This window comes from Electrona antarctica, assembly GCF_951216825.1.
Source record: "Electrona antarctica genome assembly, chromosome: 9".
Classification (NCBI taxonomy): Eukaryota; Metazoa; Chordata; class Actinopteri; order Myctophiformes; family Myctophidae; genus Electrona; species Electrona antarctica.
In genome coordinates this window covers 57,567,180-57,581,427 of record NC_136790.1, presented here as the reverse complement: position 1 = coordinate 57,581,427, position 14,248 = coordinate 57,567,180, and the positions used below count along the sequence as shown (strand labels likewise).

General features: G+C 48.8%; 1 protein-coding gene across 1 annotated transcript in view; it reads left to right on the top strand.

Annotated features, from left to right (window-relative positions):
* Nucleotides 1-14,248, top strand: part of LOC306930095 (glutamate receptor 4-like) — a gene marked incomplete at both ends in the record, with an annotated part of 197,277 nt that overhangs the window by 83,602 nt on the left and 99,427 nt on the right. Inside the window, one exon of the mRNA XM_079510838.1 lies at nucleotides 9,334-9,576. Coding sequence (XP_079366964.1) covers nucleotides 9,334-9,576 — 243 coding nt within the window. The remainder of the gene's footprint in view (nucleotides 1-9,333; nucleotides 9,577-14,248) is intronic.

Sequence of the window (14,248 nt, the reverse complement as noted above, 5' to 3'; positions counted from 1 at the left end):
AAAAGGTGTGAAGTGTGTCACTGGCACTAAAGTAAGTGTGTGTGTGGTACCTGGGGAAGCTGAAAGAGAAGTGTGTCAGTGGCACTAAAGTGTGCGTGCGTGCGTGCGTGCGTGCGTGTTTGCGTGCGTGCGTGCGTGCGTGCGTGCGTGCGTGCGTGCGTGCGTGCGCGCCCCACTGGCACTAAAGCCACTGATTACCTCAAAGCACAGAGATGACTCAGCACTATATTTTTTCTGTGCCGTCTGGCAAGAACCCAGGACACCTTTAAAATGTCTCTACTGTTAATAATTATAAACCTTGTAGCTTAAATGTTTCTACTGTTAATGATGTTTTTGTTCCGTAAATTAAGGCCCTATTCTAACGTAGCTACAGTCAACGATCTGCAAGCTGGCAGCGCGTTGCGACGTAATGCGCTGTGAGCTTGTAGATCTGCTATCCTCTCTCATGTTGACCGGCCACACACACACACACACACACACACACACACACACACACACACACACACACACACACACACACACAATCACACTGTGAACTATTGATTGATCTGTGCGTGTGCGTGAGTGTGTGTGTGTGTGTGTGCGTGACCTGCTTGTGCAGTGGGGTGTGAGGCCTAGCGGATGCGGTTTCAGGGTCACTGCCGGCCAGGGGACCAAATGGACCGACCAGTCAGTCCAAAAGGCCACCGCCGTGTGTGCGTGTGCGTGTGTGCGTGTGTGCGTGTGTGCGTGCGTGCGTGCGTGCGTGACAGTAATCTCTAAGCGACTAGTGACAAAGGCATGGATGTTGTTCTGGTTGTTACAGGAAGGGTCGTATTGGCTATATTTCTAAGATGAAAAAACTCAACGCAGAACACATCCATCAAATCTGTGTTCAGACACAAGGCAAGTGTCTTGAATGCAGCCCAGTAAGGTCATATGTCGAGCCCGCCCGCTCACCTCCGCCCCACCCCCTCCTGGTGCTGCGGCCATCTTGGATCCTATAAACAATGGGAGAGGGAAGGTCCTTATTTGTGTATAGGGGATGTATTTTTGTCAGGGCTGTTTCTGTGCTGTTATTGGCCCTGAGGCTCTAGGGTGTTGTTCTGTGATCAATTTATTTAATTGTAGGAATGCAGCTGTGTTATTTTGCTCATAAATGGAAGGTTTGATACTGACATGTCTGTAGATCTCTAGGTCTGTATTTCTCTAGGTCTGTAGTTCTCTAGGTCTGTATTTCTCTAGGTCTGTAGTTCTCTAGGTCTGTATTTCTCTAGGTCTGTAGTTCTCTAGGTATGTAGTTCTCTAGGTCTGTATTTCTCTAGGTCTGTAGTTCTCTAGGTTTGTAGTTCTCTAGGTTGATACTGACAGGTCTGTAGTTCTCTAGGTTGATACTGACAGGTCTGTAGTTATCTAGGTTGATACTGACAGGTCTGTAGTTCTCTAGGTTGTACTGACAGGTCTGTGTGTGTGTGTGTGTGTGTGTGTGTGTGTGTGTGTGTGTGTGTGTGTGTGTGTGTGTGTGTGTGTGTGTGTGTGTGTGTGTGTGTGTGTGTGTGTGTGTGTGCACGTGCGTGCGCACGCACACACACACACCATCAGGGCACATCGATCGATAAGTGTTCTCTAACCTTTGGACTTCTTCCTGGGTTCACTGAGAGGTCACTTTACACGCACGCACGCACGCACGCACGCACGCACGCACGCACGCACGCACGCATGCACGGACGCACGCACGCACACACACACATCCCAGCTTAGTAAGATGTTAAAAGTAAAAATATTTAGGACGACCGTTGAGCCGATTCTACTCTATGTCTCCGAGACATGGACACTTTCACACCCGCTCATACCCGCCTTCTAATGAGAGGATGGCACTTACACCCGCCTTCTAATGAGAGGATGGCACTTACACCCTCCTTCTACTGAGAGGATGGCACTTACACCCGCCTTCTAATGAGAGGATGGCACTTACACCCTCCTTCTACTGAGAGGATGGCACTTACACCCGCCTTCTACTGAGAGGATGGCACTTACACCCGCCTTCTAATGAGAGGATGGCACTCACACCCGCCTTCTAATGAGAGGATGGCACTTACACCCGCCTTCTAATGAGAGCGCAAAATCGGTCTTGGAAGAGCCACCCATCGACTGATCTAATATACGGCAACCTTCCCTGTGTTTCTACACAAGTCCACCCATCGACTAATCTATAATATACAGCAACCTTCCCCGTGTTTCTACACTAGTCCACCCATCGACTAATCTAATATACGGCAACCTTCCCTGTGTTTCTACACTAGTCCACCCATCGACTAATCTAATATACGGCAACCTTCCCCGTGTTTCTACACTAGTCCACCCATCGACTAATCTAATATACGGCAACCTTCCCCGTGTTTCTACACTAGTCCACCCATCGACTAATCTAATATACGGCAACCTTCCCTGTGTTTCTACACTAGTCCACCCATCGACTAATCTAATATACGGCAACCTTCCCTGTGTTTCTACACTAGTCCACCCATCGACTAATCTAATATACGGCAACCTTCCCCGTGTTTCTACACTAGTCCACCCATCGACTAATCTAATATACGGCAACCTTCCCCGTGTTTCTACACTAGTCCACCCATCGACTAATCTAATATAAGGCAACCTTCGCTGTGTTTCTACACTAGTCCACCCATCGACTAATCTAATATACGGCAACCTTCCCCGTGTTTCTACAATAGTCCACCCATCGACTAATCTAATATACGGCAACCTTCCCCGTGTTTCTTCACTAGTCCGATCCAGAAGAACACAGTTGGTGTAGCAGTGGCCGGCAGGCCACTGCTACACCTGACTGACAATGAGGTTATATTTTTCCTTCTTCTCTGGAGTCCTGCCTCAAAGCAGACCAGAGGTAGAAAACTGTCGTTCCCTGATGTCATCGCTAGGGACACATGATGTCATCGCTAGGGACACATGATGTCATCGCTAGGGACACATGAGGTCATCGCTAGGGACACATGCTTCAGTAGGCAGGAACTGGGGGTGGCAATGAAGGACCGGGAAGTCTGGCGTGGCATTGTGAAATCCATGATCTCGACCGCGGTCGAAAAATGATGATGATGATGATTATTAATATTTAGTCTGCAGTGAGCAGAGGCAGAGGCTACATTAAGACAGGCTGAACGGATGCTCAGTGATGTCATCCATGTTTTAAATGGAGAGTTTTAAGAGGAAAACTTTTGTCCCTATTTTCACCAAACCTCTTTGCCGAAAAAAGCCGATCTACAAGCTCACGGCGTAGCTGTTTTTGTGCAGTGGTTTTGTGTGTGTAACTCCTGGAACCCAGTGAGTACAGACTGACGTCACGGCGTGGCTTATCTAACTGAACACTCAATATGCAGAAGAATGACTCATAGATTTTCTGGAGCTGCTTTAAAACCCTTTTAATATCAAGGCCCACTATTTATTTATTCAGCATCTGAGCCACGGAACCACCGTTTGATGACATTTAGCCTCTCAGACCCATCTGAGCCATGGAACCACCGTTTGATGACATTTAGCCTCTCAGACCCATCTGAGCCATGGACCACCGTTTGATGACATTTAGCCTCTCAGACCCATCTGAGCCACGGACCACCGTTTGATGACATTTAGCCTCTCAGACCCATTTCCATCCATGCTGTATTGATGTTGGTACCATTAGGAGAGATAACATGGTGTTGGTACCATTAGGAGAGATAACATGATGTTGGTACCATTAGGAGAGATAACATGGTGTTGGTACCATTAGGAGAGATAACATGGTGTTGGTACCATTAGGAGAGATAACATGGTGTTGGTACCATTAGGAGAGATAACATGATGTTGGTACCATTAGGAGAGATAACATGATGTTGGTACCATTAGGAGAGATAACACAATGTTGGTACCATTAGGAGAGATAACATGATGTTGGTACCATTAGGAGAGATACCATGATGTTGGTACCATTAGGAAAGATAACATGGTGTTGGTACCATTAGGAGAGATAACATGATTTTGGTACCATTAGGAGAGATAACATGGTGTTGGTACCATTAGGAGAGATAACATGGTGTTGGTACCATTAGGAGAGATAACATGATGTTGGTACCATTAGGAGAGATAACATGATGTTGGTACCATTAGGAGAGAAACAGGCAAACGTTGATCAAAATAACAATTATTCTACATTCTCTAATTGTGTCAACTTCTGGTAATTTAAGTAATTTATCAATAATTTAACTCTTGAACCAAATCATTTAACTCTTGAACGGGTCCATTTGGTTCCATTGTACGCTCTGAGGAGTTAAAGATCTATATAAGGGTCCATTTGGTTACCGTCCCTCCATCATTTAGCTGCATGGGGACCACCTTGAACCTCCCGAAGGACCACTGGTGGTCCCCGGACCACTGGTTGAGAACCACTGCTCCCAGACCCACGGTTTCCAAAGTGGGGTCCCCGGGACCTTTTCAAAAACATACATTTTATTTTTTTCCCAGTGAATTCTGGTATGTGTGATTATATCTGTGAACTTACCATAATCACAGTAATCCTCATGAATCACACTCCATCGTTCAAGGGCTTTAGGATAGAAATGAAACCGACTCCATGCAGTCACTTTCACTAGCATTATGTTATGCTTTAGCTATTGAAAAATAGCAGATCTACAAGCTCATAGCGCGCCACTGAGTGGCGCGCTACGAGCTTGTAGGTCTGCTATTTTTGAAAAATCGAAGAACGACTGACACATAGAAACATAGCTTTTTCAGAAAAAGAGTGAGGGTGTTCACTACAGAGGCAGAGTGAGGGTGTTCACTACAGAGGCAGCGTGAGGGTGTTCACTACAGAGGCAGAGTGAGGGTGTTCACTACATAGTGAGGGTGTTCACTACAGAGGCAGAGTGAGGGTGTTCACTACATAGTGAGGGTGTTCACTACAGAGGCAGAGTGAGGGTGTTCACTACAGAGGCAGAGTGAGGATGTTCACTACAGAGGCAGAGTGAGGGTGTTCACTACAGAGGCAGCGTGAGGGTGTTCACTACAGAGGCAGAGTGAGGGTGTTCACTACATAGTGAGGGTGTTCACTACAGAGGCAGAGTGAGGGTGTTCACTACAGAGTGAGGGTGTTCACTACAGAGTCAGAGTGAGGGTGTTCACTACAGAGTGATGGTGTTCACTACAGAGGCAGAGTGAGGGTGTTCACTACAGAGGCAGAGTGAGGGTGTTCACTACAGAGTGAGAGTGTTCACTACAGAGTGAGGGTGTTCACTACAGAGGCAGAGTGAGGGTGTTCACTACAGAGGCAGAGTGAGGGTGTTCACTACAGAGTGAGGGTGTTCACTACAGAGTGAGAGTGTTCACTACAGAGGCAGAGTGAGGGTGTGCACTACAGAGGCAGAGTGAGGTTGTTCACTACAGAGGCAGAGTGAGGGTGTTCACTACAGAGTGAGGGTGTTCACTACAGAGTGAGGGTGTTCACTACAGAGTGAGGGTGTTCACTACAGAGGCAGAGTGAGGGTGTTCACTACAGAGTGAGGGTGTTCACTACAGAGTGAGAGTGTTCACTACAGAGGCAGAGTGAGGGTGTTCACTACAGAGTGAGGGTGTTCACTACAGAGTCAGAGTGAGGGTGTTCACTACAGAGTGAGGGTGTTCACTACAGAGTGAGGGTGTTCACTACAGAGGCAGAGTGAGGGTGTTCACTACAGAGTGAGGGTGTTCACTACAGAGTGAGGGTGTTCACTACAGAGTCAGAGTGAGGGTGTTCACTACAGAGTGAGGGTGTTCACTACAGAGTGAGGGTGTTCACTACAGAGGCAGAGTGAGGGTGTTCACTACAGAGGCAGAGTTAGGGTGTTCACTACAGAGGCAGAGTGAGGGTGTTCACTACAGAGTGAGGGTGTTCACTACAGAGTGAGGGTGTTCACTACAGAGTGAGGGTGTTTACTACAGATTGAGGGTGTTCACTACAGAGGCAGAGTGAGGGTGTGCACTACAGAGGCAGAGTGAGGTTGTTCACTACAGAGGCAGAGTGAGGGTGTTCACTACAGAGTGAGGGCGTTCACTACAGAGTGAGGGTGTTCACTACAGAGTGAGGGTGTTCACTACAGAGGCAGAGTGAGGGTGTTCACTACAGAGGCAGAGTGAGGGTGTTCACTATAGAGGCATAGTGAGGGTGTTCACTACAGAGGCAGAGTGAGGGTGTTCACTACAGAGGCAGAGTGAGGGTGTTCACTACAGAGTGAGGGTGTTCACTACAGAGTAAGGGTGTTCACTACAGAGGCAGAGTGAGGGTGTTCACTACAGAGTGAGGGTGTTCACTACAGAGTCAGAGTGAGGGTGTTCACTACAGAGTGAGGGTGTTCACTACAGAGTGAGGGTGTTCACTACAGAGGCAGAGTGAGGGTGTTCACTACAGAGGCAGAGTGAGGGTGTTCACTATAGAGGCATAGTGAGGGTGTTCACTACAGAGGCAGAGTGAGGGTGTTCACTACAGAGGCAGACTGAGGGTGTTCACTACAGAGGCAGTGTGAGGGTGTTCACTACAGAGGCAGAGTGAGGGTGTTCACTAAAGAGTGAGGGTGTTCACTACAGAGGCAGAGTGAGGGTGTTCACTACAGAGGCAGAGTGAGGGTGTTCACTACAGAGTGAGGGTGTTCACTACAGGGTGAGGGTGTTCACTACAGAGTGAGGGTGTTCACTACAGAGGCAGAGTGAGGGTGTTCACTACAGAGGCAGAGTGAGGGTGTTCACTACAGAGGCAGAGTGAGGGTGTTCACTACAGAGGCAGAGTGAGGGTGTTCACTAAAGAGTGAGGGTGTTCACTACAGAGGCAGAGTGAGGGTGTTCACTACAGAGGCAGAGTGAGGGTGTTCACTACAGAGTGAGGGTGTTCACTACAGGGTGAGGGTGTTCACCACAGAGTGAGGGTGTTCACTACAGAGGCAGAGTGAGGGTGTTCACTACAGAGGCAGAGTGAGGTTGTTCACTACAGAGGCAGAGTGAGGTTGTTCACTACAGAGTGAGGTTGAGGGTGTTCATTACAGAGTGAGGGTGTTCACTACAGAGGCAGAGTGAGGGTGTTCACTACAGTGGCAGAGTGAGGGTGTTCACTACAGAGGCAGAGTGAGGGTGTTCACTACAGAGGCAGACTGAGGGTGTTCACTACAGAGGCAGAGTGAGGGTGTTCACTACCAAGGCAGAGTGAGGGTGTTCACTACAGAGGCAGAGTGAGGGTGTTCACTACAGAGGCAGAGTGAGGGTGTTCACTACAGAGTGAGGGTGTTCACTACAGGGTGAGGGTGTTCACTACAGAGTGAGGGTGTTCACTACAGAGGCAGAGTGAGGGTGTTCACTACAGAGGCAGAGTGAGGGTGTTCACTACAGAGGCAGAGTGAGGGTGTTCACTACAGAGGCAGACTGAGGGTGTTCACTACAGAGGCAGAGTGAGGGTGTTCACTACAGAAGCAGAGTGAGGGTGTTCACTACAGAAGCAGAGTGAGGGTGTTCACTGCTCCCACACCTTAGCAGCACAACACGCCTAACCCTCCAAGGTTCACTTCCTGGTTGTTAGACCGCATGGTGGATGGAAAATGAAGCTCGCCCGCTACGCGGCACATTTGGTCCAAAAGGACAGCACCGAAAGAAAGACCTTGCGGTCTTGTTTCCATTTGGGTCCCATTCAGGCATTCATTCACAATGACAACAGTGACAACAAACAGATAATATTTCTCAAACAATTCAATCTACATGTACAGGTTGGAATAGAAATGCATTGATAAAAAAGGGGGGCATTTGTAATGATCTAAATTGGCAAAGAAAACAGCAACCCCAAAGGAAGCAACGATCCTTTCATCTGAGATGTACTGGATGTACTTCAGTCTACTTCAGTTTGTACTTAGTACTTATTACTTAGTACTTGTACTTGTAGTTAGTCAGGCGGCGGTGGCTCAATGGTAGAGTGGCTGGATGGTAACCGCAAGGTTCCCGGTTCGATCCCTGTGGGCTCCCCCAGAGTTAGTGTGGGAGTGTCCTTGAGCAAGACTCTGAACCCCTGATTGCTCCTGATGTGCAGGTTGGTGCCTTGCATGGTTTCCTCCACCATCGGTGCGTGAATGTGTGTGTGAATGGGTGAATGTAATGCACAATCTATGTAAAGGTTTGTGAATGGGTGAATGTAATGCACATCTATGTAAAGTGCCTTGGATAAAGGCGCTATATAAATGCACCATTTACCATTTTAGTACATCGTAGTGTACTTAATTTAGAGTAAAAGTACAGCCTCGTTGTACGTGAGTACAGTGTGACTGCACTTCATTTACAGTAACTTCAGTCGGAGGATTTAAACGACTTCCAGCGTCACACATAATCCTTTTATCTCAAAGTCATTCTGTCCTCCATGCACGCACGCACGCACGCACGCACGCACGCACGCACGCACGCACGCACGCACGCACGCACGCACGCACGCACGCACGCACGCACGCACGCACGCACGCACGCACGCACGCACGCACGCACGCACGCACGCACGCACGCACGCACGCACGCACGCACGCACGCACGCACGCACGCACGCACGCACGCACGCACACACACACACACACACACAGTCACACACACACAGTCACAGTCACAGTAGTGGAGGATCATACATAATGGCAGACTTGGCATGTTCCCCCTGCTAAAGGAACATGCGTGTGTGTGCGTGCGTGCGTGCGTGCGTGCGTGCGTGCGCGCGTGCGTGCGTGCGTGCGTGCGTGCGTGCGTGCGTGCGTGCGTGCGTGCGTGCGTGCGTTTGGTTTCATGTTGTAGAATGGGGAATTGTGGGCAAAGAATATTGTAGGTTTTGTGTCGTCGAGGCTAAATGTCATCCAATGTGACCAGATTGGACTGAGAGCCTGTCATCGTGCTCCTCCAGCATGTATTTATTTCATCCAAAATGTGTTAATAGCACAGGGCAGACTCTTCACATACATGGACAAAGCATCTCCGGGGGTCCCCATGGGGGGTCCCCAGGGGGTCCCCAGGGGGGGTCCCCAGAGGGGGTCCCAAAAACGTTTAGAACCCCTGTTGTTTGCCAAGGTGGGACACATATGGTGGTCCTTGGCTAGACTGCTGAATGAATGGGGTGTCTCTCTCTCTCTCTCTGGTTCATAATGTATTGTCTATCTCTCTCTCTCTCTCTCTGGTTCATAATGTATTGTCTATCTCTCTCTCTCTCTCTCTGGTTCATAATGTATTGTCTATGTCTCTCTCTCTGGTTCATAATGTATTGTCTGTCTCTCTCTCTCTCTGGTTAATAATGCATTGTCTATGTCTCTCTCCCCCCTACAGTCTGCTCCCAGTACTCCCGGGGGGTGTTTGCTATCTTCGGGCTGTACGATAAGCGTTCCGTCCACACCCTGACCTCGTTCTGCGGCGCTCTGCACATCAGCCTCATCACGCCCAGCTTCCCCAGCGAGGGGACGGAGAGCCAGTTCACCCTGCAGCTCCGGCCCAGCCACCGGGGGGCGCTGCTGTCCCTGCTCGACCACTACGACTGGAACAAGTTCGTGTTCCTCTACGACACCGACCGGGGTGAGTAGACGCCGAAAAATATGACACGATTTATTGAAACATGTTCGTTATTGATGTGTCATGTGGCTCAGACCGGGATGAGTGGAACGCTGATTTTTAGTCGGTCTTTTGAGTCCATTTGGTTTTACTCATATTTTAGTCATCCACAATGTTTTAGTTTCAGTCTGGTTTTAAGTCGACTAAAATGTACAGTTGATTTCGTCGACAGTGATGTGTTTTGGCGGTTTTGCCTTGATGGCGTCGTAACGCATGATTTTTAACACTTGCGTTGCGTGCTGAAAATACCAGATCTACAAGCTCACACCTGTGACCTGTGACCTAGTCCCTGCCTAGCATTTTAGACTAGTTTTCACTTGGCTGTCTGTGATGTCTTGGTGTTCCTCAGGGCTGTACCTCAGGGCTGTGGTGTCTTGGTGTTCCTCAGGGCTGTGGTGTATTGGTGTTCCTCAGGGCTGTGGTGTATTGGTGTTCCTCAGGGCTGTGGTGTATTGGTGTTCCTCAGGGCTGTACATCAGGGCTGTGGTGTCTTGGTGTTCCTCAGGGCTGTGGTGTCTTGGTGTTCCTCAGGGCTGTGGTGTCTTGGTGTTCCTCAGGGCTGTGGTGTCTTGGTGTTCCTCAGGGCTGTGGTGTCTTGGTGTTCCTCAGGGCTGTACCTCAGGGCTGTGGTGTCTTGGTGTTCCTCAGGGCTGTGGTGTCTTGGTGTTCCTCAGGGCTGTGGTGTCTTGGTGTTCGTCAGGGCTGTACCTCAGGGCTGTGGTGTCTTGGTGTTCCTCAGGGCTGTGGTGTCTTGGTGTTCCTCAGGGCTGTGGTGTCTTGGTGTACCTCAGGGCTGTACCTCAGGGTTGTGGTGTCTTGGTGTTCCTCAGGGCTGTACCTCAGGGCTGTGGTGTATTGGTGTTCCTCAGGGCTGTACCTCAGGGATGTGGTGTCTTGGTGTTCCTCAGGGCTGTGGTGTCTTGGTGTTCCTCAGGGCTGTGGTGTCTTGGTGTTCCTCAGGGCTGTACCTCAGGGCTGTGGTGTCTTGGTGTTCCTCAGGGCTGTACCTCAGGGCTGTGATGTCTTGGTGTGCCTCAGGGCTGTACCTCAGGGCTGTGGTGTCTTGGTGTTCCTCAGGGCTGTGGTGTCTTGGTGTTCCTCAGGGCTGTGGTGTCTTGGTGTTCCTCAGGGCTGTACCTCAGGGCTGTGGTGTCTTGGTGTCCCTCAGGGCTGTGGTGTATTGGTGTTCCTCAGGGCTGTACCTCAGGGCTGTGGTGTCTTGGTGTTCCTCAGGGCTGTGATGTCTTGGTGTTCCTCAGGGCTGTGGTGTCTTGGTGTTCCTCAGGGCTGTGGTGTATTGGTGTTCCTCAGGGCTGTGGTGTCTTGGTGTTCCTCAGGGCTGTACCTCAGGGCTGTGGTGTCTTGGTGTTCCTCAGGGCTGTACCTCAGGGTTGTGGTGTCTTGGTGTTCCTCAGGGCTGTACCTCAGGGCTGTGGTGTCTTGGTGTTCCTCAGAGCGTACGCTTTGTCTCCCTTCAGATTGAAACACAGAACTACTGTCACTGTCAACAATGTTCCAACCGGCCAATCAGAATGATCAGAGGGCGTGGCCAGTTGTGAGCAGTGTTCCAACCGGCCAATCAGAAAGTGCAGAGGGCGCGGCCTGTTGTGAGCAGTGTTCCAACTGGCCAATCAGAAAGCTCAGAGGGCGTGGCCTGTTGTGAGCAGTGTTCCAAACGGCACTATTTTTTGCACTCTTGTACAACGACGTTGGAGATATGATATGGATACTGAAATATGGAGCTTACTTCCGCACAGTCTCTCTCTCTCCCTGCACGACACACACACACACACACACACACACACACACACACACACACACACACACACACACACACACACACACACACACACACACACACACACACACACACACACACACACTCAATAACAGGCTCATTCTCGCTCGGCCCTCGTCTGGTATTTCCATTACAAATCAGAACAGATACCTCTGAGAGAGAGAGAGAGAGAGAGAGAGAGAGAGACAGAGAGGGAGAGAGGGAGAGGGAGAGGGAGAGGGAGAGGGAGAGGGAGAGGGAGGGAGAGAGAGAGAGGGAGAGAGACCTCTGCATTCCTCTCCTTCCAGAAGCAGAGATGGTGTCATTCCTTCATTCTCTGTGTGAAATGCAGTGACATGTTGTTGTATAATCAATCATTATAGGACGCTACGCTATGCTACACGCTACGCTAATGTCACTTAAACCCATTCTTGGGTTGCTTAAAACACCATTGTGGTGTTTTAAGCATTATGTTATAGTTTAGCAACTTTAGCTGTTGAAAAACAGCAGATCTACAAGCTTGTAGGTCTGCTATTTTTGAAAAATCTTTGAATATATATTCTTTCAGAGCAAACGTTCTTAACTCAGATCTTTGCTTCTGGGGGGAGGAACAACATATTTTCAGATGGGGGTCGGCGGCCAAATACAGATACTTTTAGGCTCCTTGACATGAAAATGTTTGAGAACCACTGACAGAAACATGAGGTTTTAACCCTGTGAGAACCACTGACAGAAACATGAGGTTTTAACCGTGTGAGAACCACTGACAGAAACATGAGGTTTTAACCGTGTGAGAACCACTGACAGAAACATGAGGTTTTAACCCTGTGAGAACCACTGACAGAAACATGAGGTTTTAACCCTGTGAGAACCACTGACAGAAACATGAGGTTTTAACCCTGTGAGAACCACTGACAGAAACATGAGGTTTTAACCCTGTGAGAACCACTGACAGAAACATGAGGTTTTAACCCTGTGAGAACCACTGACAGAAACATGAGGTTTTAACCCTGTGAGAACCACTGACAGAAACATGAGGTGTTAACCCTGTGAGAACCACTGACAGAAACATGAGGTTTTAACCCTGTGAGAACAACTGACAGAAACATGAGGTGTTAACCGTGTGAGAACCACTGACAGAAACATGAGGTGTTAACCCTGTGAAAACCACTGACAGAAACATGAGGTGTTAACCCTGTGAGAACCACTGACAGAAACATGAGGTTTTAACCCTGTGAGAACCACTGACAGAAACATGAGGTTTTAACCCTGTGAGAACCACTGACAGAAACATGAGGTTTTAACCCTGTGATAACCACTGACAGAAACATGAGGTGTTAACCCTGTGAGAACCACTGACAGAAACATGAGGTTTTAACCCTGTGAGAACCACTGACAGAAACATGAGGTTTTAACCCTGTGAGCACCACTGACAGAAACAAGAGGTTTTAACCCTGTGAGAACCACTGACAGAAACATGAGGTTTTAACCCTGTGAGAACCACTGACAGAAACATGAGGTGTTAACCCTGTGAGAACCACTGACAGAAACATGAGGTTTTAACCCTGTGAGAACAACTGACAGAAACATGAGGTTTTAACCCTGTGAGAACCACTGACAGAAACATGAGGTTTTAACCCTGTGAGAACCACTGACAGAAACATGAGGTTTTAACCCTGTGAGAACCACTGCCAGAAACATGAGGTTTTAACCCTGTGAGAACCACTGACAGAAACATGAGGTTTTAACCCTGTGAGAACCACTGACAGAAACATGAGGTTTTAACCCTGTGAGCACCACTGACAGAAACATGAGGTTTTAACCCTGTGAGCACCACTGACAGAAACATGAGGTTTTAACCCTGTGAGCACCACTGACAGAAACATGAGGTTTTAACCCTGTGAGAACCACTGACAGAAACATGAGTTTTTTTCAGAAAAATGATTTAGAAGACATTTGTAGAACGGTCCTCAACTCTAAATGGGATCAGCTCAGCTCTGGCAAACGCCTGTAAGGTCGTCAAGGATACGGCGAGTGCTACGGTTTGAGCAGCCAGAACGGACAGCTCCCTGTATATACTCTGTCTATGGTCCTGAAAGGACAGCTCCCTGTATATACTGTCTATGTTCCTGAAAGGACAGCTCCCTGTATATACTGTCTTTGTCCTGAAAGGACAGCTCCCTGTATATACTGTCTCTGTCCTGAAAGGACAGCTCCCTGTATATACTGTCTCTGTCCTGAAAGGACAGCTCCCTGTATATACTGTCTATGGACCTGAAAGGACAGCTCCCTGTATATACTGTCCGTGGTCCTGAACGGACAGCTCCCTGTATATACTCTGTCTATTGTCCTGGAAGGACAATAACCTGTATAGACTGTCTATGGTCCTGGAAGGACAGCTCCCTGTATATACTGTCTATGGCCCTGAAAGGACAGCTCCCTGTATATACTCTGTCTGTGGTCCTGAACGGACAGCTCCCTGTATATACTGTCTATTGTCCTGAATGGACAGCTACCTGTCACTGTTAGCTGCAGTGACTCTGTCCATGGTTCTGAACTGAACAGCCAGCCTTAGAGGCTGGCCCTGAACGGACAGCTCCCTGTATTCATACTGTGTAAAATACAGTGACTCTGTCCGTGATGCTGAACGGACAGCTCCCTGTATTCATACTGTGTAAAATACAGTGACTCTGTCCGTGGTCCTGAACCGACAGCTCCCTGTATTCATACTGTGTAAAATACAGTGACTCTGTCCGTGGTCCTGAACAGACAGCTCCCTGTATTCATACTTTGTAAAATACAGTGACTCTGGCCGTGGGCCTGAACGGACAGCTCCCTGTATTCATACTGTGTAAAATA